Genomic DNA, 24016 nt, shown 5'->3' with positions numbered 1-24016 from the left:
CTATTGCTTAACAAAGCATTTTCGTTTTTTCCGCATGCACACAACAAATTCCTTCACTGGAAAAGCTAAGTTTTGTTTAGCAATAGTTTATCAAAAATAGTTGTGTTTGAATAATTTAATTTCCATGAGCCCACGAATGGACACAAGACACTTGGATTATGCTCCACAGAAACTTTCAAAAATTTTTTCAGTCATTTTCTTGTGTTATTGTGTGACTTTCGTGTCTCCTTCCTGCTTCTCCAAACTGGGAACGTGCCGACCACTATGTACTGAAGGTAATAAACTGACTATGGAAAAGTACCCTTATACAACCCCACCTCAAAAAATCGGAACTATCCCTTTAACGCCATTTGTTAGAAAACCTTTTCTGGGACCATAGAGGGGCTAGTGAGGTGAGTACTACATACAATTAATATTGTTTTTTTGGGTGAACAACGTTAACTTGTTGAGAGTTGAAAAGATTGTTTACTAAAAATCAATGTTTAGTTATGTACAATTTAGCTAATCAAAGGTTAATCCGTGATCTAACTGGACACTTGACCATGTGAGTCTTACCTATCTCCTCCTTACAGCCCTCAATCTCCAGCTGCAGAGTTTCCTCCAGGTTCTCCTTCAGACACTGCTCCGCCTGGTTCTGCTCCTTCAGAAACAGAATCTCAGCTTTCAGCTTCTCTTCCATGTGATCGGCGGATGTCCGTAACGCCACCAGGTCCTCACGTAACAGCAGCACTAGGCCATGAAGCTCCTGAAGAAGAATGAAACTACATTACAGGCATCAATGTGGGGCGGAATCGTCATCATATAGCACCATTTGTTAAGATAAAAGGAAATTAATTAAGGATGAACTTGCAGACAGAGCTGTGAGTTTCTTACATTTGGTTTTTGCACCTGTTTGATAATCTTTAATTGTTTCTATTTTGTTTTATTATTTGCACTCTTTCCTACTTTGTACTACAACTGTCGCAGCTGCACAACAATTTCCCTCTGGATACATACAGTTGTATCTTCTCTTATCTAAATGTCTGCTGTAGATGAAGCTGGAAAATGTCTATATTTATATGAAAACTTCTAAACTAACATAACTGTTGTTTATTGCACTACTTGTTTACATTTATTTACACTATTTATACATACATACATAGTCAAAAGTTTGGGATCACTTAGAAATTTCCATTCCACTCCATTATAGACAGAATACCAGCTGAGATCAGTTGCATTGTTTTTTTTTTAATCAGGGCAGCAGTTTTCAGATTACATTATGTGCTTACATAATTGCAAAAGGGTTCTCGACTGTTGTAGAAAGAAGTGGCTGATCTTAAATGTAATATCTACATTGCCCATAATCAGCAACCATTCATCCAATGTTCCAAAGGCACATTCTGTTTACTAGTCTGATATCATTTTAAAAGGCTAACTGAGAAAACAGTGGAGAACCCTTTTGCAATTATGTAAGCACATAATGTAACAAAAACTAATATATGAATGTTGAAAAGTTACACTGCCCTGTATTAATTTAAATGTTATGTGAGCAGCTTGTTTTAACCACCAACAAGTTGAAAATGTCACTGGATCATCAGTGTTACTCCACCTCCACTAAAGCACGAGCCCACTCTGCGAGATATACCGCAAGAGAATCATTTAGCAAGAGGCTAAGATTAACAGTGTGGGAGGATGATGTGTGTCTTTGAGAGCACACAGTTGTAAAAAATAAAAAATTAAAGTGATATTCTCACCATGTCAGAAAGTGAGTTTGGGTTCCTGCGTTTTCTGTCGAACGCAAGTTTCACTGCAAACGCAAAGGCAAACCCACGTCCACCTTCACACTCAGTTTTTTTCATGCTACAGGATTTTTCATTTTCATGCATATCATGGAGTGGAAAAGGATCATTCAAACGGCGCATCACACAGGTGACTCAGACTCTCAGCGGCATATGGAGGTTTCAAAAGAAGTCGTTATATTTAGTCAACAGAAAATGCAAGAGCCCAAACTCACACCCTCTCCAGCTTCCGCCATGCATGTGCACAGGTGTATAAATAGACAATGACTGTTGTCAGAACAACCCCCGTGACGTCCTACAAACATAATAGCTACAAACAAACAAACAAACATAATAGCTACAAACAAACAAACATAATAGCTACAAACAAACATAATAGCTACAGTGCAGGTAATATCTTTCTTTAAATCTCTCTATGAGGCATGTGTGGGGACACCACTGCTCACACTGTGACAGTTTTAAAGAGGACCTATCATGCTCATTTTCAGGTTCATACTTGTATTTTCTTTCTACTAGAACAACTTTAATGTTAAAAAAAAAAAAACACTGCTTTTCTCATACTGCCCATGGCTGCTACACCTGTATTCACCCTATATCTCAGACGCTCTGTTGTAGTACCTGTTTTTTCAAACTATTGGACCAAATAATAATAATAAAAAAATATATATATATATAAAAAAGACTATGCGGTACTTGACAGTTTTAGAGACAGGCCCTACTACTGGTGCCTATGTTGAGTTTGGGCTTCACGTACTTGCACTGTATTGGGCATCTGGAAGTCCTCTTGTTGCTGCAGTTCTACGTGCAGCCTGTGTTTTCCCTGCAGGCTCTCGTTGTCTCTCTGCAGTCGGCTAAGTTCATCTGCCACCTGCTCCCTCGACTTCACCAGCACCACCTGAAACACATCAACAATATAAATCACTCGATCTAATCGTGTATAAGCTTCTTTCCCTTGTCTTATGTGGAACCAGCAGCACTTCTCCACGTGGTGATGAGTGACTCACCAGCCATCCGATTCTCTCTGCAGGGCCGCCATTCTGCTTTATGTAACATTATGACTGAATTCATGATAATATTAAGACCAGAGGTGGGTAGAGTAGCCAAACATTTTACTCAAGTAAAAGTACTGTTACTTCAGAATAATATGACTCAAGTAAAAGTAAAAAGTAGTCATCCAAATAATTACTTGAGTAAGAGTAAAAACGTACTCGGTGAAAAAACTACTCAAGTACTGAGTAACTGTTGAGTAACGTCTGATTTATTTTTTAATACAAGCATTCAATCAGACGGACAAAAATACTAAATAATCATCTTTAGGCAAATTATAATTCATCCAATCAATAAAATAAATAAAAATTAATTAATTACAAATTAGCTTAAATTAAAATAATCCAGGTAAATTCAAGTACTTAAAAAATAAAATACATAAAATAATAATACATAAAAATAAATAAGCACAAGTAACACAAATTTCCAAACCTACTTTTTTTTTTTACAAGGCTCTGCAGGCAGAACTAGAACAAGGTCATGGAGCTGCTGTTTGGCACTTTTACTAAGGTAAACATGCTTTCATTATGAGGCCAGAGGCCTGTACTACGAAGCAAGATTTGGGGTTAACGAGCTAACTTCAGGTTCAACCCAGGGCTTTCTTTATCACCAAGGTGGATCACTTGATACCGGGTTCAATCGCCGTGGTAACTCATGCTGGACACCTAACCTGGTCGGGAGCAGGTTATGTTGGAGATCAGAGATCAACCGGTGTAAAAGCACCGCCTACTGACCAATCAATAGGCCTACTCGATTGATAACGGCATCACCGTTCTTATAGAAGATCAGGCGGAGAGAGAGAGAGAGAGAGAGAGAGAGAGAGAGAGAGAGAGAGAGAGAGAGAGAGAGAGAGAGAGAGAGAGAGACGGGGGAAGAGTGCGCTCATAAAAGTTACAACATTTAGAGACCGACAACGCCGTATACATTCCCTGATGGGTATATTTATGAAATATATAGATTTGAATGGGAGGGAATTACATATCGGCTATTTCTCTGCTTCTTGAGCCAATGCGCACAGCGGTTTGAATTATGTTTTTTATATTTTTTATTTGCTCTCACGATTGCTTCCACTGGCAGGATTGCAACTGAAATAATAGGCTAATTACGGCAGTTTATGGAAAGGACAAGTGTAATTATGGTCAGATCTTGGTCCTGACTGATGGGGAAGTGATATTGATAAGCGGTGATTTACGCATCAGCGTCGCCTATTTTTTGTTGCCAGCTGACGAGACTGCACAACTACGTTTGATTGGTGAAACACAGTCACGTACGTGGTAGAGCCTTTGGCGGAAGTCTCTCTCTCTCTCTCTCTCTCTCTCTTTCAAAATAAAACATTAAAATGAGGCATACGCGGGAGGAATACAAACAATGACGCGTAGAATACCAAAGAGGTAAAAAGAAAAGTAACGAGCTCATTGTAGCCTAATGTAGCGGAGTAAGAGTACAGTTTCTTCTTCACAAATCTACTCAATTAAAAGTAAAAAGTATAGTGATTTAAAACTACTCCTAGAAGTATAATTTTTTCAAAAACTTACTCAAGTAAATGTAACGGAGTAAATGTAACTCGTTACTACCCACCTCTGATTAAGACCCATATTTTAAAAGGTTAAAAGGTCACATATCATGCTCATTTTCAGGTTTATACTTGAATATGTTTTCATGCTTGAATATTCAAAACACATTATTTTTCTCATACTGTCTGTCTGAATATATAGTATAGCTGTGATATCACAACTGTACAGAAGGCTTGTATAAAGGAATAGTTTCTATATACGGGTTGTGTGCATTTCACTGTGGTTGAGCATGTTGATACTTTCACAGTATATATATATATATATATATATATATCACCTTTACCTGCTTTACATAAAAAAAAAGATTTTTTTACAATATGGGACCTTTAACACAGTAATTTATTCTCATTTTTTGTATATAGATGTACAGTGAATACATCTGTAATTTCCTGTTGTAGTGGATGAGCAACATTTGTACATATGTAACGTAATTTTCCATCCCCATCTTCTCAGCAAATACTTGTGGTAGGGAGGAAGAGTGACGTTATTGTCACAGAGGCAGAAAAAAGTAAATCCAAAACACTAACAGGCTGCAATTCAGTTTAGCTGCCTGTCCGATAAGAGCGCTACAGCACTGTTGTCAAAACAAACAACTGATATGCTTATTTAAAGGGCTAAAGTCTCGGCAGCTTTAGCAGACTCTCAAATTAGGGAGGAACTCAAGATCCAAACACATCTGGCAAGAACAAGCAACACAGGAAGAGTACGCTGCTCACCATCTGTTCCTGTGTGTTCCTTTTTGCTTCACTGAAGGCCTGTTGTAGTGTGCTCAGCAGCGTTTCTGACTCCTGGACTCTTTGGATGAGAGCGGACACCTACAACACAGAAAAAAAGATAGAAGATGGATAGAAATACTCAGTGGTGGAAGAAGTACACAGATCTTGTACTTTGGTAAAAGTAGTAGGGCTGAGCCGAATGCTTCAAAGTTTTAATCATTGCCAGTAATCGACGAATGAGTATATTGTTGTATTCTAATTCAAATGTATTGTTAATAAAAAAGAAGCCGGTGTTGATAGTGCGGCGCACCACCAGACATTAGTCTATGTGTGGAAAACACCGTAGTAGCAATATCTCAGAATAACCCTGTTAACCTTCAACAAATACTTTTCTATGTCAAGTAGTTGTGGTCACAGCAGCGTGAAATTGAAGCAACAAACACATGTGGAGTGATTTTGCTCCACCACATCATCACACCCACAGGTCTACTGAAAAAAAATGTGATGCTTCAGACACTACTGTAGTTTTGTCAGTCAGAAAGAGGATGAGTCATGAGTAGGCTGTTTCCCTGGTAACCAGCTGTTGAGAATACACAAAGTTTTGAATCCTGAAGCCGCCTACACACGATAAGCGATTTGCTCTCTGCACACTGCTACATAGGGCGCAGAGCAAAGCGCAGAGAGCAAGGTAAACGTCATCAAGGGTGGCAAGGAAGCTATTTCCCATTGCTAGGTAACAACATGCTGTTATCTCATTGGTTGCACTTTTGAAAGGTCAGCGGCAACTAGGTCAAAGTTGAAATAATTTGAACTTTGAGGGCAGCGCAAAGCAGCAAATCCGAAGGAAATCAATGGAACGCGAACATGAAGGCGGCTTTACTGAGGACTCATTGCTCAGTTATTTATTATTGTCATTATTTGGGATTAACACAGGATTGCCAGAGAAAATGTATAAAAAGGTATTTAAAATATTCAAATTAGAATGGAACATGAAAAATAAAGTATGCAATTAAAATTATAAATACAATACAAACTAATAATAACAGTCTCTAGTGACACTGAGAGCCAAATGTATACAATATCACAAAAACATGAACCTTGGTTCAGACCTGTAGGTGTGAAAAAGGCCCTTAATGCAGCTGCAAACTTTTTTAATTAGTAATAATATTTATGAAAAGTTTCAGTCCGGCTTTAGATCCCGTCATAGCACTGAAACTGCATTGTTGAGAGTTTTTAATGATTTGATTTTAACTGTCGATTCAGGAGCCTCTGCTGTCTTAGTGCTTTTAGACCTTACTGCGGCCTTTGACACTGTGGACCACTCAATTCTCCTGGCACGTTTGGAGAGTTGTGTGGGAATCAAAGGTACTGCACTAAGGTGGTTTGAATCTTATCTAACTGACAGGAGCTTCTCTGTCCAACTCGGGGATTTTTTATCTGAAAAGGCTCCATTTACCTGCGGTGTCCCCCAAGGTTCCGTCTTAGGCCCCATTTTATTTTCTTTGTATATGTTGCCCCTGGCCTCCATTTTTGAAAGGCACGAGGTCTCCTTTCACTGTTATGCAGACGACACTCAAATTTATATGCCCCTGAACGTAAAAAATCTGCAGCCCCTGTTTGATTGTATGAAAGACATTAAAACATGGATGAATTTAAACTTTCTAAATTTAAATGGAGACAAGACAGAGCTCATAGTATTTGGAAACCCTAAACCTCTTGATTTAAATTATCTTGGCCCCTTGGCTTCGAACAGTCGTTCAACTGTGAGGAGTCTTGGTGTTGTGTTAGATAGTGCATTTAAGCTTGATAAACAAATATCCGCCACTGTCAGATCATGTTTTTTCCAGTTGAGAACTATAGCCAAGGTAAAGGCATATCTCCATCCTAAAGATCTGGAAAGGGTGATAAATGCCCTTATAACCTCTCGCCTTGACTACTGTAACTCGTTGTACGTGGGCTTAGATAAGTCATCGCTTCAGCGTTTGCAGTTAGTCCAAAATGCGGCTGCACGTCTCTTGACAGGAAAGAGGAAGAGGGACCATATCACACCTGTGTTGCGTCACCTCCACTGGCTCCCTGTTCATTATAGGATCGATTTTAAAATTTTACTACTGACTTTTAAATGCTTAAATGGCCTTGCTCCATTATATTTAACAGAGCTTCTGCACGCTCATATCCCGGCTAGAGTGCTAAGATCCGCTAATCTCCTCCTCTTGGATGTACCGAGAAGCAGACTAAAAACCAGAGGTGATCGAGCCTTCAGTGTAGCTGCCCCTAACTTGTGGAACAACTTGCCAGTCCATATCAGAACCTGCCAAACTCTGGAATGCTTTAAATCATTGTTAAAAACTCATTACTTTTCTTTGGCTTTTCCTTCGAGTTAGGTTTGTTATTTCCTGGTAATTTTAATTTTATTTTAATTTCACTATACCTCGTATACTGTATATTACACGTTTTATTGTTGTATAAAATGTATGAGCAGTAATTTGTTGTTGTTGTTTTAACCTGTGAAGCACCTTGGTCAACCATGGTTGTTTTTAAGCGTGCTATATATAAATAAATTGATTGATTGATTGATTGATTAAACAGACATCTGTGGAGATCACACTTCACTAAGCGTGCCAGAAGGAAGAAAATAGACCCGGATGGTAAACAAAAACGCAGGGTAAAACAGCTGAATACTGAGATGTAAATGGCCAGTTTCAAACGCAAAAAAACACAGAAGCTTGTGTGGTTATTTTTTTTTTATTAATTTGGGTCTAGTTGCTCATGATTTAATCACTGAAATTATAGACAATAAAGCAATAAATGTGTTTTTTGTTTATTTTTCAAGCAAAAATATCAAACATTCTCTGGTTTTAGCATCTCAAGCGTGAGGATTTGCTGCTTTTCTTTGTCATAAATGATAATAAACTTAATATCTTTGTGATTTGGGCTGTAATGAATAATCAGCAGATTGACCGATAATTAAAATAATCATTAGTTGCAGCCCTATACATTTTATTCTTACTGTGCATTTAGATGTAATAACTGGTAGAAGAATGTACAAGAGAGTAATTAGATAAGCAAATCATACATAAAAGGAGTCTGTGTGAATTTAGAGAGGCCTATGAAGAAACATTTAAGCTGGTCCAAGTAGGCACATGGTGGAATGCAAAAAAGACAGTGAATCATGTCACCAAAATTACAATGCGCTGCTCAATCACCAGTTAGACTCCCTCCTACGGCACCTCTCCTCCCACTGTGGTAACTCACTGAAATACTAAACCAGATAAGAAGAAATCCTCACTGTGGATTTGCTGGTGCAAAGCTGCACTTTAGGTAATACACCTACATAGAGATGGTGCCTATTTTTCAGGAAGTCAACACATTCAGTCACTGCACTAGATCTAGGCGGATATCCTGCAAACAGTTAGTCACATATTATACACATAGAACATTAAGCACCAAACCAGATATCCCAAGAAAATAAAACAAAGATACATTCACTGTGTCCAAACCTTTGCAGCGGTTTCCTCATTGCCGACTTTGACCGAATCTTCCAAATTCTGTTTCTCAGTCATCGTTCTTTCCAGCTGATCATTGGCCTGACGTAGCATCACCTGCAGTTTCTTCACCTGGAAGACAGTGTGACGGAGAATCCTTCTAATGAACATTTTCAAAACACTATCCTACAAAATGTAGATCCCTTGCTGGAGTCCACACATCACCATGTTTTTAAAAGCATCTGTAGTATGATGTCAACAATCGTTCTTGTGGTAATAAAAGGTAATAAAGTGACAGCAAAGACACAAACCTGATCTCGTGTCTCGGCCTCTTGTCCTTGGATGGCCTGCAGCTGCTTCTCGTAGTTGGAGCACATGTCACAACGTCGGCCAAGCTTCCTGCCCGCATTTTTCACCTGGTGACAGACCAACAAGAAAACCATATCCACACTTATATTTATATATATATATATATATATATATATATATATATATATATATATATATATATATATATATATATATATATATATATATTTTTTTTTTTTATATATATATATATATTGCCAGGCTGAGACTGCAGCATCCACAACAATGTTGCTAGACTATTGTCTCACAGTCAGACATTACTTCACAGCACAGCGGAGTAGCTAACGTTAGATGCTGGCTATATTGACAGTCATAAAAGCCTGTGCTCACGCGGAGCTCTGTACCCAACTGACAGACTTTTCGGCTTAGAATTACAGCAGGAACCGCCAAAAACCCCACAACCTCGCCGTCCTGTCCACACGCCAGACAGGCACACTTCCTCGGCTTAGAATTACAATAGGAGCCGCTAAAAATACCACTACCTTGCCGACTGAACACACTTCAACAATCGCTAAACACACTGCAAACTCACAGTCCTCTCTTTCCGATTTAAAGCCCCCCTCTCGTGGCTTAAAATAACTCACCATTGTCGGCTTCGGCCCTGCTACGTCCTGCTACGCCCTGCTATGCTCTGCTGTGCCCTGCTACGTCCTGCTACGCCCTGCTATGCTCTGCTGTGCCCTGCTACGTCCTGTAACGCCCTGTAATGCCATGAACTACTACAACTACTATTCCTAGTCACTGTTCCATTATCTTTATTGTGACTATTATTGTCACTGTTCATCACACCCCCAACCAGCACCGTCAGACACCGCCTACCAAGAGCCTGGGTCTGTCCGAGGTTTCTCCCTTAAAGGGAGTTTTTCCTCGCCACTGTCGCACTAAAATGCATGCTCTTGGGGGAATTACTGGAATTGTTGGGTCTTTGTATATTATAGTGTGGTTTAGACCTACTCTATCTGTAAAGTGTCTTGAGATAACTTCTGTTATGATTTGATACTATAAATAAAATTGAATTATATTATCTATTTGACAATGTGAAGACTAACACCTACTATAATGGAATATTTGGATTTATGAAACTTATTTAACACTTAAGAAACCCCTTTTAAGACCGCTATATGGCATGTTCAATAACAGAAATTAAAGCTCTGATGTTAAAAGATTATGGCGGCAAATGCTGGGAAAAGTAATCTAATACCTGAAAGTAATCGTCTTAAAATCCCAGGAATCCTTCAATGCTACCTAGTGCTGTTTACATTTAATGTCCTGTTATAACTATTAAATAGTTTAGGCTATATTTAACCACAGCAGTGTAGTTAAACTTCTCTAAAAAAAAAAAAAAAAGCCTCAGTGATGCACCTCTTGCTGCAGCAGGTTCCACTCGCTGTCGCTGACAAGTCTGTAGCCTGCCGGCGATAAGTAGGCGCTGTCGGGTGCATGGGAGATGCTGGACAGCAGTGACGCCGTCTCCTCCTGCTCGGGCGTCATGGCCTTGATGGCTTTCTCTTGGTCTTTAGTGAGCAGGAAGTGGCTCGCCGTCAGCTTGATGGAGCTGATGGATGAAGTTTCACCAAAACTACTGTCTGTCACCCCGCAGTCAGCCCCCACCAAGGGCCCAAAGTCTGACTCGTCTAAGTGGCTGGCCGACTTGGCCTTGTGGTTGTGGCCACCGAGGCCCTGCTGGACGGACAGTGAGGAGCCGAGGCTGTCTGTTGACTGAACTCTACGCAAGTTTTCCTTGTATGGGTCCATGGGGCCGCCTGCTACCACATCAGTGTCTAAGGAGTGCATAGAGCCATGGCCGCTGTGGTTGGCATGAGGCTGAAAGAGAAAGTAAGTGTCCTGAGAAATTCTGGTGGCTACTATAGACACATGGCAGTGCAACATAGCGAGCTCCGTGGAAGAGGACCCGCACCCTATGTAGATATGAAGGGCTCATTCTAAGCTACAAAAACACAACGATTCGTAGTTTCAGGTGATTATACACTGCTAACAAAACATAATTATGAATATTATATTTCATTTTTGCTAATAGATCCCCTTAAATCATACACACTGGTCCTTTAAATATTTAAGGTAGAATTGAAAGTCACTAAAATAAACATTTCAAATCATCACTGGTTTCCACATTGAGCTGGTTATCAATTACAGCAGTGTCAGTTCATGGCTGCTAGAAACACAATACACAAGGACAAAAGTGAAGGTGCCATGTTGCCTGTTTGAAGCTCACATTACTCAGAAGGGAATTTAATATGACGTCAGACGATAATAGCTCTGCTCTGTTGTCTCTGAGGGACATATCGCATTACGTGATGCTCATACCTCCTCGACGCTCAGCCCGAGGAATAAATCCTCAAGAGGTTCGGTGTTGTCTCCCACATCCTCCTCGTGCTGCTCCTTCACTTGGATCAGTCTCTCTTTCTCATCCTCCTCCTTGGACGAAGAGAAAAAGGTTTAAATCATACATTTTTCACGGAATTGTTTCCTTTACTGAATTTACTCCACTTTAGTAGGTAAAACATGTCAAATCGGATGCAATCCAATACAACAGCTCAGCCAAAAATTCTACCTTTACAAAGATAATAATGTTCATAACACTGTCAGAGAGGTGTTCATTTATTTAACTATATGTAGAGGACCCCAATGTAAATAAGCCTTCGAACCTTATTGTGTTTTTATCCTCAATGATTTTTATTGTCAGTCTATGTAATTACTGCTGTGCAGTGTTATATGTGTTTCTTTTTTTTAAATCATCAAATTTATTTAAATACGAAAAAAGTTTATTAATGATGTTGAAGTTTGCAGTGGTGTTAGACTGGAGTGCATCGAGTGCAGTCCAATTAAATGGACAATACAACTTAAGAAACAAGAATTTAACATTAATTGGAAAAACACATACAGCACAATAACATATTTCACATAACCTGCAACTCCACATAAAGTTAATACAGAATAAGATCCTGCATCAGTCCACATCACCACCCATCCCACCCATTACAACTGTCTCGCATGGATCCACAGACAACAATGCACATTCACTAGGTAAGAGGTCAGGAGGTTCTCCCCGACTAACGTTACCAACAATACAGGACACACTGCATTTGTTTCCAAAAAAAAAATCGCAAGAATCCAAATTTGAAATAGAAACCCTGATATCAGTGCTATGATAAAGGCAGAGTTAAACACCCGGTATTATTAATAAGTAGGTGCACTCAAAAAGTTGAGTTGTAAGCTATTTTGTTGAGTTGACTCTTAGTGAAATGCTCAGTGGTAAGCAGTGATATTTTTAATTTAAAATCATCCCCATAAGTTGGTGCCAATGGCACCAGCTAGTCTGTATACATCACACTGTATACAACATCACATTTACGTGTTACGCTATGTTCATCCCATCTGCACCTCTGATTGTGTTACATTAAAAAGTGGAAAAAAAAGTTGTTCAATGCGGTGTATATTTCTAGGGCTTTTATTATAAAAGGTAACAACGGAAATAGTAAAGCTGTAATGCACTGCACAGCTCGTCCTATTCCTTGGTGCCGTAAAGCGAGCCTTCATTTTCCCACGAGATCATAAAAACAAGGTTCATAGGAAACCAATCTAAACACTGATGGTGGCACTATTCTGTAGTATTACATTGTGAAATCAACATTTACTTCATAATGAAGCAAAAACGCATTTTTGCAAATCTCCAGTTTCTTTTTTTTGCCGACAGAATTTATTCTTTATTTCAATTTTACATTTATGACTCTTGACTTTTACAGTACTTGATTTATTTTCCCTTACTTTGAAAAGATAGAACTAAATTATCTTTCAAACCACAGGCTCAACCTGATGGCTGAAGACTGAAAAACTATTTTACATAACAGGAGTGTCATCTGTGTTTGTGTGTGTATACCTGGTCTTTCTTCTTCATCTCCTCTACCTGGCGGAGCTGTTCTGAGGACAGCACGCTCTCTATCCTCTGCATGTCCCTCATGAGGAGGCGCTGGGACTCGAGGAACTGGTCGTTGGCTCTCTGCCATGTGTGTTTCAGCTGGTTGTGCTGCTGCCGCTCCAACTCCAGCTTGTGACAGACTGAGAGGCCAAACAGCAGCAGAGAGAGACAGAGGGAGGTGAAAGAGAGAAGAAAGAGGTTGAGGTTGTTGTATTCTTATAGACAGTGGTGAAAGAAGTAATCAGACTTACTTAAGAAAAAGTACCAATACCACAATATAAAAATACTCCATTACAAGTGAAAGTCATACATTCAAAATCCTACTTAAGTACAAGTATAGACATATTATCAGCTAAATGTACTCAAAGTATCAAAAGTAAAACTACTCCTTAATACTGATGCATCCACGCATAGGCAGCATTTCACTGTTGTAGCTGTTGTTGCTTTTATGTGCAATTTAGTCCAGTTTTTCCCAACTTAGGGGTAGGGCTCCTCCAAAGAGTTATAGGATAAATCTAAAGATAAAAAACAAAGTTTTGATACACTAATTTTTTTTTTGGACTCTATTTTGTTGTGAAATATTGGATAGTTTTACGTCTTCGGGCCTCAAACAATAATTAAAAATAAATATTAAATGTACTGCTGTTTTTTTATGCTTTACAAGTCTTGAAAACTTGGAACCAGTAATATAATCTTAAAGAACGCATTTTATTTTATTAAATAAACGTTAAGTTATGTTTTTATGTAAAATCTTAATCTGAAAGGTAACAGATACATAGTGGAGTAAAAAGTACTACAGTTCATTTTGAATTGAAGTGGAGTAAAGAACAAGTACCACAACATTTACTATAGTACTTAAGTAAACGTAATTGGTTACTTTTCACCTTTGTTATAGAAAGGTTGTGTGCTAGAAACAGTAACAACACTGCATGTAAATGTGTCTATAGTTCATAAGAGGCCAACTTTCCACACACACACACACACACACACACACACACACACACACACACACACACACACACACACACACACACACACACACACACACACACACACACACACACACCATTAATAATGTAAATTACTGAGTTATCTTACTGATTTTTATCACTAATGAAGGATCTCAGATCTGAACAGGACAGTGCTGCTGTGTTTCTCTCTAAATCAGCTCTCTCTGAAGTCTTCCTCTCTCATTAACCTGTGCAGCCATCACATATCTTCTATTTAACAAAAGGACATTCAAAAAAGAGCATAACTAAGTACCTTCGTGGAGCTCTTTCCGTAGTTTCTCTGCATCTTCCTGCAGGACAGACTTCTGAGTGTTCAACACGGCTACATACATCTCCAGGTCTGTACGACACGACTTCTCAGCCTCAAGAACGTGATTGAGCTCCTTGACCTGTAAAAGAAAAATGAGAAACATGCAACTGATATTTTGATCAGAGATATTTAATATAAATGTTTCGGTACACAGACCTCATTAGGATATTTTAAGAAATAACGTGGACACGTGGTTGAGAGATAAGAATGAACCAAAAAAGTATAGTAGTAGTAGTATATATGTGTATCTTTACATTCTGTCTTTCTATGCAATGACATAATGTCCTAAATACCATGGACTACATTTTGAAATGGTAAAAAGGCTTTCTACTTGTAATATATTGAACCACTTAAAATTAAATTCACTTAGAAAAGAGCAGCTGCCATGCCTGGTCAATATTATGCCCAGTTAACATCATCTTCGCCTCCCATTTTCCCCACTGAATCATCAATTTACTGCCAACTAACCTTAGAGGCCTCCAGCTCCTTCACCCTGTCCTCAGCTGTAGTCAGCTTGGCTTTCAGGGCTGCGATCTCATGCTCCATGGGCATCACCACTGAACGCAGCTTTTCCGCATCCTCCTGGGCCTTTAAAGGGTTTTAACACTCCCTCATTAAAATGTTAAGATGTGTACAGCAGCTGAATAATTACAATTTTCTTTTACAGCAACAACATGATTCTTACAGAAACTGCATTTTAGTCTGTTAACATTCTCAATCCAAATAAAAAGACATCTGTACTGGTCTTAAATAAAAAATTTATTCAATGAGAAGGAAACTATCCCAAAAAGCATCAAGAGATAACACCAGGCAGAAAAGTAGCGTTTCACTGCCCTCTAAGTTCAAAGCCTCTTTCACCTTTGTCACGGTGTCCTGGAGTACACATGTAAATCTCTGCAGCAATTTATTTATTTTTGTTGGTCCTATGACATGCTGCTTTTTGGATGCTTTTATATAGGCCTCAGTGGTCCCCTAATACTGTATCTCTTTCCTGAAATTCAGCACAATGAGCTTTCCTTAGGACTTGCCATTTCTGTGTCTGTAGCATTAAATGCTATTGAGGAGGAGAGAGGGGGGGCAAGGTGGAGGGTGGGGGTGTGGCCTTGACCAAATGCCATGCTTCACTTGCTTGCAAGCCATGATGTCTCTCTCTCTCTCTCTCATGGGTGGGCCAAATTGTCTGGGCGGGCAAAGCAGAGAAAGGGGAGGTAACCTTGCTTGTTATGACCTCATAAGGAGAAGATTCCAGATCGGCCCATCTGAGCTTTCATTTTCTCAAAGGCAGAGCAGGATACCCAGGGCTCGGTTTACACCTATCACCATTTCTAGCCACTGGGGGACCATAGGCAGGCTGGGGGAACTCATATTAATGTTAAAAAACATGTGAAAGTGACATTTTCATGCCATGGGACCTTTAATCTTGCCTTGTTTGTTTGTTTTTGTTTGTAATGGTCTCTGCACTACCTTGAGCGATTACATTGTCATGCTACTTTTGTTTAATGGTGATACTTTTGTAAGTTTTTTTGTGTAAATAAAGTTAGCAGCAAGGTGAGACGTATGCCTACAGGTGTGCTCGCTGCATCTCCTTCTTTTGACTTTAATCCTTCCTCTGAATGCTGAGTTTCTTTTTTATCTGGAGCGAAAACCTTTCTTGGACACTGATTAGGATTTTCTGACATAGCTTCTGCCTTTTTCATAGCTGTTGCTCCATCACCCCCCCTCTGTTGTTGTTTTCAGACTAAAGTGTTTCCGTAAGAATTTTAATTCATATTTATGTGGCTGTAAAAAAATAAACTATTGAAACTTGTGTAGTTACAGTATATGCAAAGACATGTGAAATAAAATATAAATTCTCCAAGTTCTAATCCTGTCACACTCACACTCACACACACACACACACACACACACACACACACACACACACACACACACACACACACACACAGCCTACTTTTTTCATTTCGTCCTCCAGGTTCTCCTCCTCCTGGCCCTCAGTGAGGCGGCGTCTCAGCTCACCCAGTTCCCTCTCCACTGTCTCCCGATACTGGTTCCACTGGGCTCGCTCCTGCTCCAGACGCTGGTGGAACTGGACCTCGTACTCGCACACAGTTTCTGGTCGCACGACAGAGAGGAAGCACACAATAAAACAGAAAACATATAATATAAATATAACAAATCATTTAGTCAAGATGGAAACCTCAGAAATCTGTTTTGTTTTTGTTGTGTGTAGTTTTACAGTGAAAGGATTAGGCTCATTACTTTTAAATTCTATTATTTGGAGATACTTGCAGTTTTCCTTGAATACTCCCTTTAGACAGGCATGTGGACACTTGCAGTATATCCGCTATGGGCAATGCAAGCAGTTATATTTTGGGAGTTTGTGTTATTCAGGTATAGACTTGCTTTGGACGACTAGCATGGCTAAAATTACCACAATTAAGCAGCTTCCTTAGGATCATTATGAAAGCCCACCTGACTAGGTAACATTACCTATACTTTGACTGCCTCCCATTTAGGTCACTCTTTGCTTAAGATATTTTTTGGCATTTACATGCATCTAATCTATCTTTTTTTTTTGTCTCCTGATAACACTTCTGCACTGCTAAATTTAATTAATAAAGTAATCCGGTTGAAACAAGCACTTTACAACAGGTTTGTGCAGTTACAAGAATTTAGTGAATTCAACTTGGAGCAAATCTCTTTGGGAAGAATACAAAAATGTTGGCATCTCTCAGACACTTTTTGCAAATGACTTATAATAAAGTTTTTGATGGTTCTACCAATACTTTACAGCTGTGTCACTGCCACCTTCTTCCCACTCATCCGTCTCCTCATGCCATATGAAATAAAATGTTTGAGTTATCATAAATCTCTCTCTCTTCTTCCTCCTTGCTGAAAGCCAGGGTAAAAAAGTCCCATTTTCGCAGCACAATTACGATATTTAGTGTATTTAATAACAAAGTGTTCTTTGTTAAATTATACCATGTAATTAGGATAATAGGTTTGAACTGCACTGTACATGCAGCTTTACCTTTCATGATGGCCTGCAGCGAGGCCACATCCTCCTGCCACTGGCTGCGGACCTGGTCTATGGCTTCCTGCTTGGTGTTTTCTGACACGGTGGCAACCGCTTTGATGGTCTCCATCTCGGTCCGGGCCTGAGACAGCTGGGCCTGGAGGGCGCTCAGCTCAACCTGGGCGCCCTCCAGCACCACATTCTGCCTCTTCAGCTCCTCTGGGGAAGGCGGGGGGGGACAGGGACGAGGTGGATCAAAGATGACATTAGTGATGGAGGGGGATGGCAAATGTGCAAGCAGAGAAAGAAGGGGAACCAAGAGAAGGGGGGAAAGGCATACATGAGAGCCAGAAAACACAGCACAGTGAGGGACAGATAAAGCAAAAGCTGCACATTACTCACGTTACTGGCTACTAGGCTAACATTATGAGTAGTTCAGTAGGTACAATTCCAGGGAGCATGCGTGGTTATGGTTATTACCTTCCTTGGACAGGTAGAGCTCTTTGAACTTGGCTCGTTTATGGTTGAACTCGGCCTCCAGCTGCTGCTTGAGTTTGATGAACTCGGCCCTCTCCTGCTCCAAAGCGGCCACTCGCTGCTGGAGCACCTCTGGATGACGAAGAAAGCAAAACAACCATCAACTGTTGATCACATATAGTTAAAAACAGAACTTGAAATTAAAAGACATGAACGTGCAAATTCAACTTTTATTCACTACGCCACTTCAGTTGCAATGTAATGCCAACAAACAATCAAATAACAATAAAAAAACAAAATAGTAGCAAGAATAGACAACTAATTGTTGAGTAATTTTCTAAGCTAAACGCTCTGGTACAAGCTTGTCAAATATGATGGATGTGCTTCTGTTCTTCGTCTTCTATGATCGGAATATAAATAGTTTTGGGTACAAGAGGATTTTTGGGACAAAAATAGACATTTGTAGATGCAAATTTGGGTTCTGGGGGATCGTGACGGGCATTTTTCACTATTCTCAAAAAAAGTATCCATTCCATTCCAGGATTGATTTGTTTTAATAATTTCTAGAGGCATGAGAACATACAATTGTTCAGTATCTCACAAGACAAAATGAAGGATTAGAGTAAAAAAACATTTTTATGCACAGGCAGTATACATTTTTACTGCTTTCCTCTGCTGTTAATCATCTCACCCCTGAGATCTTACTTGTGGACCCCCAGCAGGTCTGGAAAACACAGCATCAGAATGTACTAGCAAAGTTAAATAAGCCCCCCACCTGCTAGGCCAGGGGTGTCAAACTCTATTTCACTAAGGGCCACACTGGAAATGACGATCACAATAAGGGCCAGACATGTTGAGTTTATTGACATGCTTTTATTTAGCAAAACAAGTCAATATTAAAAAATTCTCTGCTTCTGCGGGGAGTCTCAAAGTCGGCAAATTTGTCAAATTCTGCACAGCAGCGTTGCATAATTACAGTATGAAAAACATGTCTGTGGTGCACAACTAGTCGGGCCAAAATTTGGTTTGACACGTGTGCTAGACCAACTTTACCTATGGGCTTACTGGCACATAGGTAAGGTAGCCATCCACAGATCCAGTTCATCATAAGGATTCAGTGTGCACATGTAGGTTTAACATTAAAACATCAGTGTTTCCTCTATGTTGATTGGCAAGTGGCGGTCCGCCACGGTTAGATTTCTCCCGCCACGGTATCAGAAATATATATACAAAAAGCCGTCTATCAGCAGTGATTGTAAAGAGCACGTCGACGGAGAATAGCGCAGACACGCGCTTCACAGCGCGAGGAGAAAAGGGAGAAAGAAAAAAGAGACAGCCTTTCTCTTTTTGAGATGGCATGTGTGCATTCTTGAGAACTGTAAGTCATAACTTATATTGTCAGTTAATTTAAGCCTGTATTATTCTATAGTTCTTGCACATTTTTAGTTTCACCTTCACCTGCTAGCTAAATTGCACGTGGCTGTTGATTCAATACAACGCCCTTGATGTCATATCATGGCTTAGTAGACTAAACCCTGATTATTTCATACATTCATGAAACATATTGGGGGAAATCATTCACAGCCAAATAACAATTAAAAGTATGTTATTTGAACATTTATAACCTAACCTGGCAGGCACTGCCTCCGATTTGGTGTCTGCTGCGGTGCGCAGCGCTGTTTGGACCGTGCGCCGCTGCCCTTTTTTTCCTCCATAAACTCTGCTCTCAGCTCCTCTGCCAGTTGCTGCATTAACTTCCTCCAGGACATTTTACAGCTGGTGCACTCCTTTGAGAGGATGTTTGCAATGATTCCAGCCAGTTGTAGCATGTATAAAGTTATATGAACACGTAGACAGCTACCGTCCATCTACGTGTACCGCGCCTTTCACAGAGCGATCGCCCGGTGCTTTTCTTCTGATTCAGAACCGAGTCCATCCACTCTGGCTTTGCCTTTGGCCCATCTGTGATGCATTGCCCACACTTGTTACCCGAGACCGCTAGTTACGTTTCTCTGACAGAGACTATGATTATTACTAAGCAAACAAGATGCATCTTCAACCACGCAAAAGATTAAAAACAAAACCGCGAAAATCCGAGCAGTCAACATGACAGTGTATGGCCAAAATAGGTAAAAGTGATTGTATTTTTTTTACCTTTTGTGTAATGTACAGTATATAAAAAACTATTTTAAATGAAAATACAGACTCTTTTAGGAAAAGTCAGGTATAAATACACATATAAATATCAAAACGGTTCAAAATGACCGTCCTGGCCGTTCTAGTGTAACCGAGCCTTGGAGTTACGGTACAGATCATTGACATATATATATAATGGACCAATAGACCCCGTTGCTCTGGACGGAGACCAGTGAAGGATATTAGAATCACTTTTCCGGTAATCTCTGGCTTTACTGCGCAGCCTCCAACTGACAGAGACAACGTAAATGTGACGTGAGCAACGTGTCTAAAAGTTGTAAGTCTTCTGGTAGCTGTGCCGAGAGAAATCTCAATCATTTCCAATCTTACAGAGACGGAGCGTGTAGGTATTTGTAAGGAGATAACATAGGCACAGGCTAATTATTGCTAACTAACATGCTAGTTAACATTAGTAATTAAACCTAAACAGCTAATGTAAGTCGAAACTGCCTGCAAGCTTCTCCTGTACTATACGGTAATTCCTCTACTGAGCGACAGTAAGTCACTTGGTTATGACACAATCGTTAGCGTATTTTTTCAAAAACGTCTGCTACGGAGCCATAACGTGAGGTACAAGGTAATGGAGCCTCTTATACATTGTCGTGTTTCTTTAGAAATAAACAATGGACAAATAGAGTCTTTAAACGCCTCAGATGTAAAGTTATTCGCAGTCAAGTGACGTAAAAAAAAAATGGCGGTCAGTGGAATGCTAACAGGAGGTGATCGCTTTGTAGCAACAAAATGGCGCCATCGGAGGTTCGAGTTCTGAAGCGAAGCTTACCCCCTTGGTACAGATCCACTTTTGCGACACGACTGTCGCGTGGTGTCGCGTTGCATTCAACGCGATTCATTTGCATAAAGCTGGGCATGGCCAGCTTTTTAACGCGCAGCATTTTTTCAAATGTAGCGCCGCCTTCCCGGAATGCTTTGCAGGAGCGTTGAAGTTGCTTGACGTCACCCATAGGAATAGAGCGGGGCGCGACGCGACAGAAGCGTCGCACGGAGAAGTGGATCTGCACCGTATGGGTGACGTCAAGCGACTTTAATAGCTTAGTATTCTATGCACTAAAAAAGTATGTATACAGTACTTTAAGGCTGCCCTACATGTTGTTGTACGCCCAGTTTAATATGCAACTTAATTGTATACAATATATGTAGTAGGGGGTCCCTGATCCGTCTCTCTCAGTTAAGGGGTCTAAAACATTGAAGACCCCTGCTCTAAAGCACCAAAAGTAACTCAAAACTGGAGAACATATCGCAATGGGATCCCACCAGCTGTGACGCCAAATTGGGCCAGGGGTGTTAAGTGGGGGGACAACCTTCCCTACTTCCTAACCCCCTACTTACAGAGCCCTTTGTGACTACATCTTCATGCATCTGGAAGACCAGCTAGTCACACAGTATCATTTGTAATTATCATGCAGTATCAGGTAAGTTATTAGTCTTCCCAGACAAATACCCCAAAGCCTAAACTGACAAAAGTCTTCCAAAATGGCTTGAAGTGACAAGTCCCCCCAATACATCTTGTGTTGCTTTACATCTTATTTATTTCCTCTCTGTTTGAAAACCAGCGGACCGAGAAGAGAGAGACGATGATACCCTCAAACACAGACAGACAAACGGAAACATTTACTAGCACAAGCAGTAGAGCGGTTCAGCATAACTCCACCACCATCATGTGATAGCTGAACGGACTCTAAAGCAGAAATTCCATCACCACATAAGCTCAACACGCATTCACATGGATCTGTGGTGAATTTTATCAGACTGTAGAATGTTAAGCCCTTTTGCACTTTAACTCAGCTTCTATGGTTATACAACAATGGCTACCCAAACAAATGTTTTTCACACTGCCTGTCTTGGTAAGAAAAACTTAAGTCATTCAGTTTGGGAATGCACCAAGATCACATGACTAACTGTGTTAAAAAAGTCAGTAATTAACCAACAATCAATTAAGCTAAAGTGCAAATATGTAGATAAAGCTCAATCTCACTCCACTTTCGAGCAATAACGCAACATCTAGAACCAGTATGCTGAATTAACAGTGAAGACATACCGAATAAAAGTAGCCTGGAAACAAAAGTAAAGAGGCTTTAGGGATCATTAGAGAATATTACATAGGGTCAATGTAGACACTTGGATCTGGACCTGACTTTACATTTATTATTATTTATTTATTATTATTTATGTTTTACATTGTTCACACTGAATGGCACAAGCATATACTGTATTGATACAGTCAGCTAACTGGAGGGGGGAAAAAATAAAAACAAAAGAATATTTCATCCACCCACACAGTCCAACCAACAGAAACTTGACAATTATACAATGCATCAACAGTAACTGTCATCGGTCATCTTTCAGATAATTTTACATAAAGGGTTTAACTAAATCCATTAGGATGTAGGATTTAATAAAACCAGCAGCTGTTTTAAAAAACATCCCTTAAACCTTTAGAGCGTATATAGTCAATCAGACTTTGAAGATCAACATATCAACAACTGAAAGCATCCTCATACCCTGTATTACACTATGCTTAAACCATTATGACATGCTCCATTTCCAAATATTGATGGAAATGGCCATACATCCATAAATGTTTTATTTCAGGTGTGGGAGTATGGGTTTGTTCACCTATTGACGGAAGCTGGCTGCTTTAGGTTTATCAAGGTGTATGTGATTATACCAGTCTGCACTAAATCACACACGGACACTCTCCTGGAGAGGGCTCTTAAAATAATCAAACTGAATTGTACATGGCATGAAAATGTTTTGCAACCCCTAACACTAACAATGAGTGACTGCCAGAGGTTGCTTTCCAATGCTTGCAACAGTCATAAAAAAGCCACCAGAAAGTCACATTGTTTTGTGGTTCTCTTGTGTTTCCACAGCAGTAAAACTGCAGGAGGAAAATTGGAGGTACTGTCCATTAGGCCCAATGAAGCATATGAAAAGATCTTCCTTGACCTACCTATGCACAAAATATTATATATATATATATATATATATATATATTGCTTATTGCATAATTTGCCACCGTCCATACCTGCTTATATCAACTATATTCATGGGTGCAAATTTTAGCAATGACTAACCAGAAATTGTTATCCGGTAGGTGCGACTACAAAATAAAACCCTGCAAGATGAGTACTTAGCAGCCCAGGATAGTCCTCGGACCACTGTTTGAGAACCAGAGGAAGAAACCTCCTGCAGGATCAACCTCCTGTATTATGGTCCAACCCCCGAGTGAGCAGGTCATACACAGCACATTGTATTGAACTGATGTAACCCATATGATCCATATTAAAAGACTAAAAAGGCCATGCTAACAGCGGCTAGTGCCGACCTTAAAGATCAAATTAGTCAGACTAGCTTAAGCTACAAGCTAACTTGTAGTGGTAAAGATAATACAAGATTATCTTGGTGACATTAGGATGCAGTATCACAGCTCCTATTCAGCGATATAAAGTGTTTTAACTTCCCGCAAATTAGGTCAAGTCGATATTCTTAAAAGCCCCAACTGCGTAGTGTTAAATGTTCAATATGCCAGTGACAGCCAGTGACACGTCTCCCTGATGATGCTAACTAGCTAGCTAATGTTGTCAAGGATGCAGAGAGGGCCGCTGGCTTCGGTGCTCCCTGCCCTCAACAGTCCCACCACAAAACCCCACAGACACAACAAATTTACCGTCATGTTGGGACGACAGAGGGGGTCCCGAGGCCTGCTCGGCCATGGTTTCCTGAGGGGGACTTGAGGAAATTACCAGGGCAGTGGGATAAGCGCTAGGAGTGTCCAAGAAAACAGGCTAACATCACAACTAGTGTTAGGCTAGCGAGGGGTAAGCTTTTTGCTTGAACTTTCAAAATAAAATCCATATGTCACTGCTCGACGACGTCTGTTTGAGTCGTAACCAATACGAATACAAGAACATATATCATAACAAATACTTAAAATGTAATAATAATTTCCGAATCAATGCTTACGTTATATAACCACGTCTTATTAATGTTTTTTTTTCTTACAAATTACGACGCTGCGCTAGTATTTTGATGGCAAACTGCCCATTTCCTGTTTACTAAATGTAGCTAGCTTGGGTCAGA

The 24016-nt window shown here is 39.9% G+C and overlaps 1 protein-coding gene across 2 annotated transcripts in view; it reads right to left on the bottom strand.

The window, feature by feature from the left end:
- The window catches only part of rabep1 (rabaptin, RAB GTPase binding effector protein 1), a 30769-nt gene extending 6998 nt beyond the window's left edge, over positions 1-23771 (bottom strand). For both annotated transcript variants that reach the window (XM_039777241.1, XM_039777242.1), the window contains exons 1-14: positions 23604-23771; positions 17723-17851; positions 17258-17461; positions 16178-16338; positions 14695-14814; positions 14170-14305; positions 12868-13046; positions 11295-11405; positions 10332-10793; positions 8912-9016; positions 8616-8732; positions 5116-5214; positions 2533-2673; positions 556-745 (exon numbers count right to left, since the gene is read on the bottom strand). In XM_039777241.1, coding sequence (XP_039633175.1) covers positions 556-745; positions 2533-2673; positions 5116-5214; positions 8616-8732; positions 8912-9016; positions 10332-10793; positions 11295-11405; positions 12868-13046; positions 14170-14305; positions 14695-14814; positions 16178-16338; positions 17258-17461; positions 17723-17851; positions 23604-23649 — 2200 coding nt within the window. In that variant the 5' untranslated portion in view covers positions 23650-23771. The remainder of the gene's footprint in view (positions 1-555; positions 746-2532; positions 2674-5115; positions 5215-8615; positions 8733-8911; positions 9017-10331; positions 10794-11294; positions 11406-12867; positions 13047-14169; positions 14306-14694; positions 14815-16177; positions 16339-17257; positions 17462-17722; positions 17852-23603) is intronic.
- Positions 23772-24016: the final 245 nt, after the last annotated feature.

The sequence above is a fragment of the Perca fluviatilis genome, chromosome 16 (assembly GCF_010015445.1).
Source record: "Perca fluviatilis chromosome 16, GENO_Pfluv_1.0, whole genome shotgun sequence".
Classification (NCBI taxonomy): Eukaryota; Metazoa; Chordata; class Actinopteri; order Perciformes; family Percidae; genus Perca; species Perca fluviatilis.
This window is presented reverse-complemented; position numbering and strand designations above follow the sequence as displayed.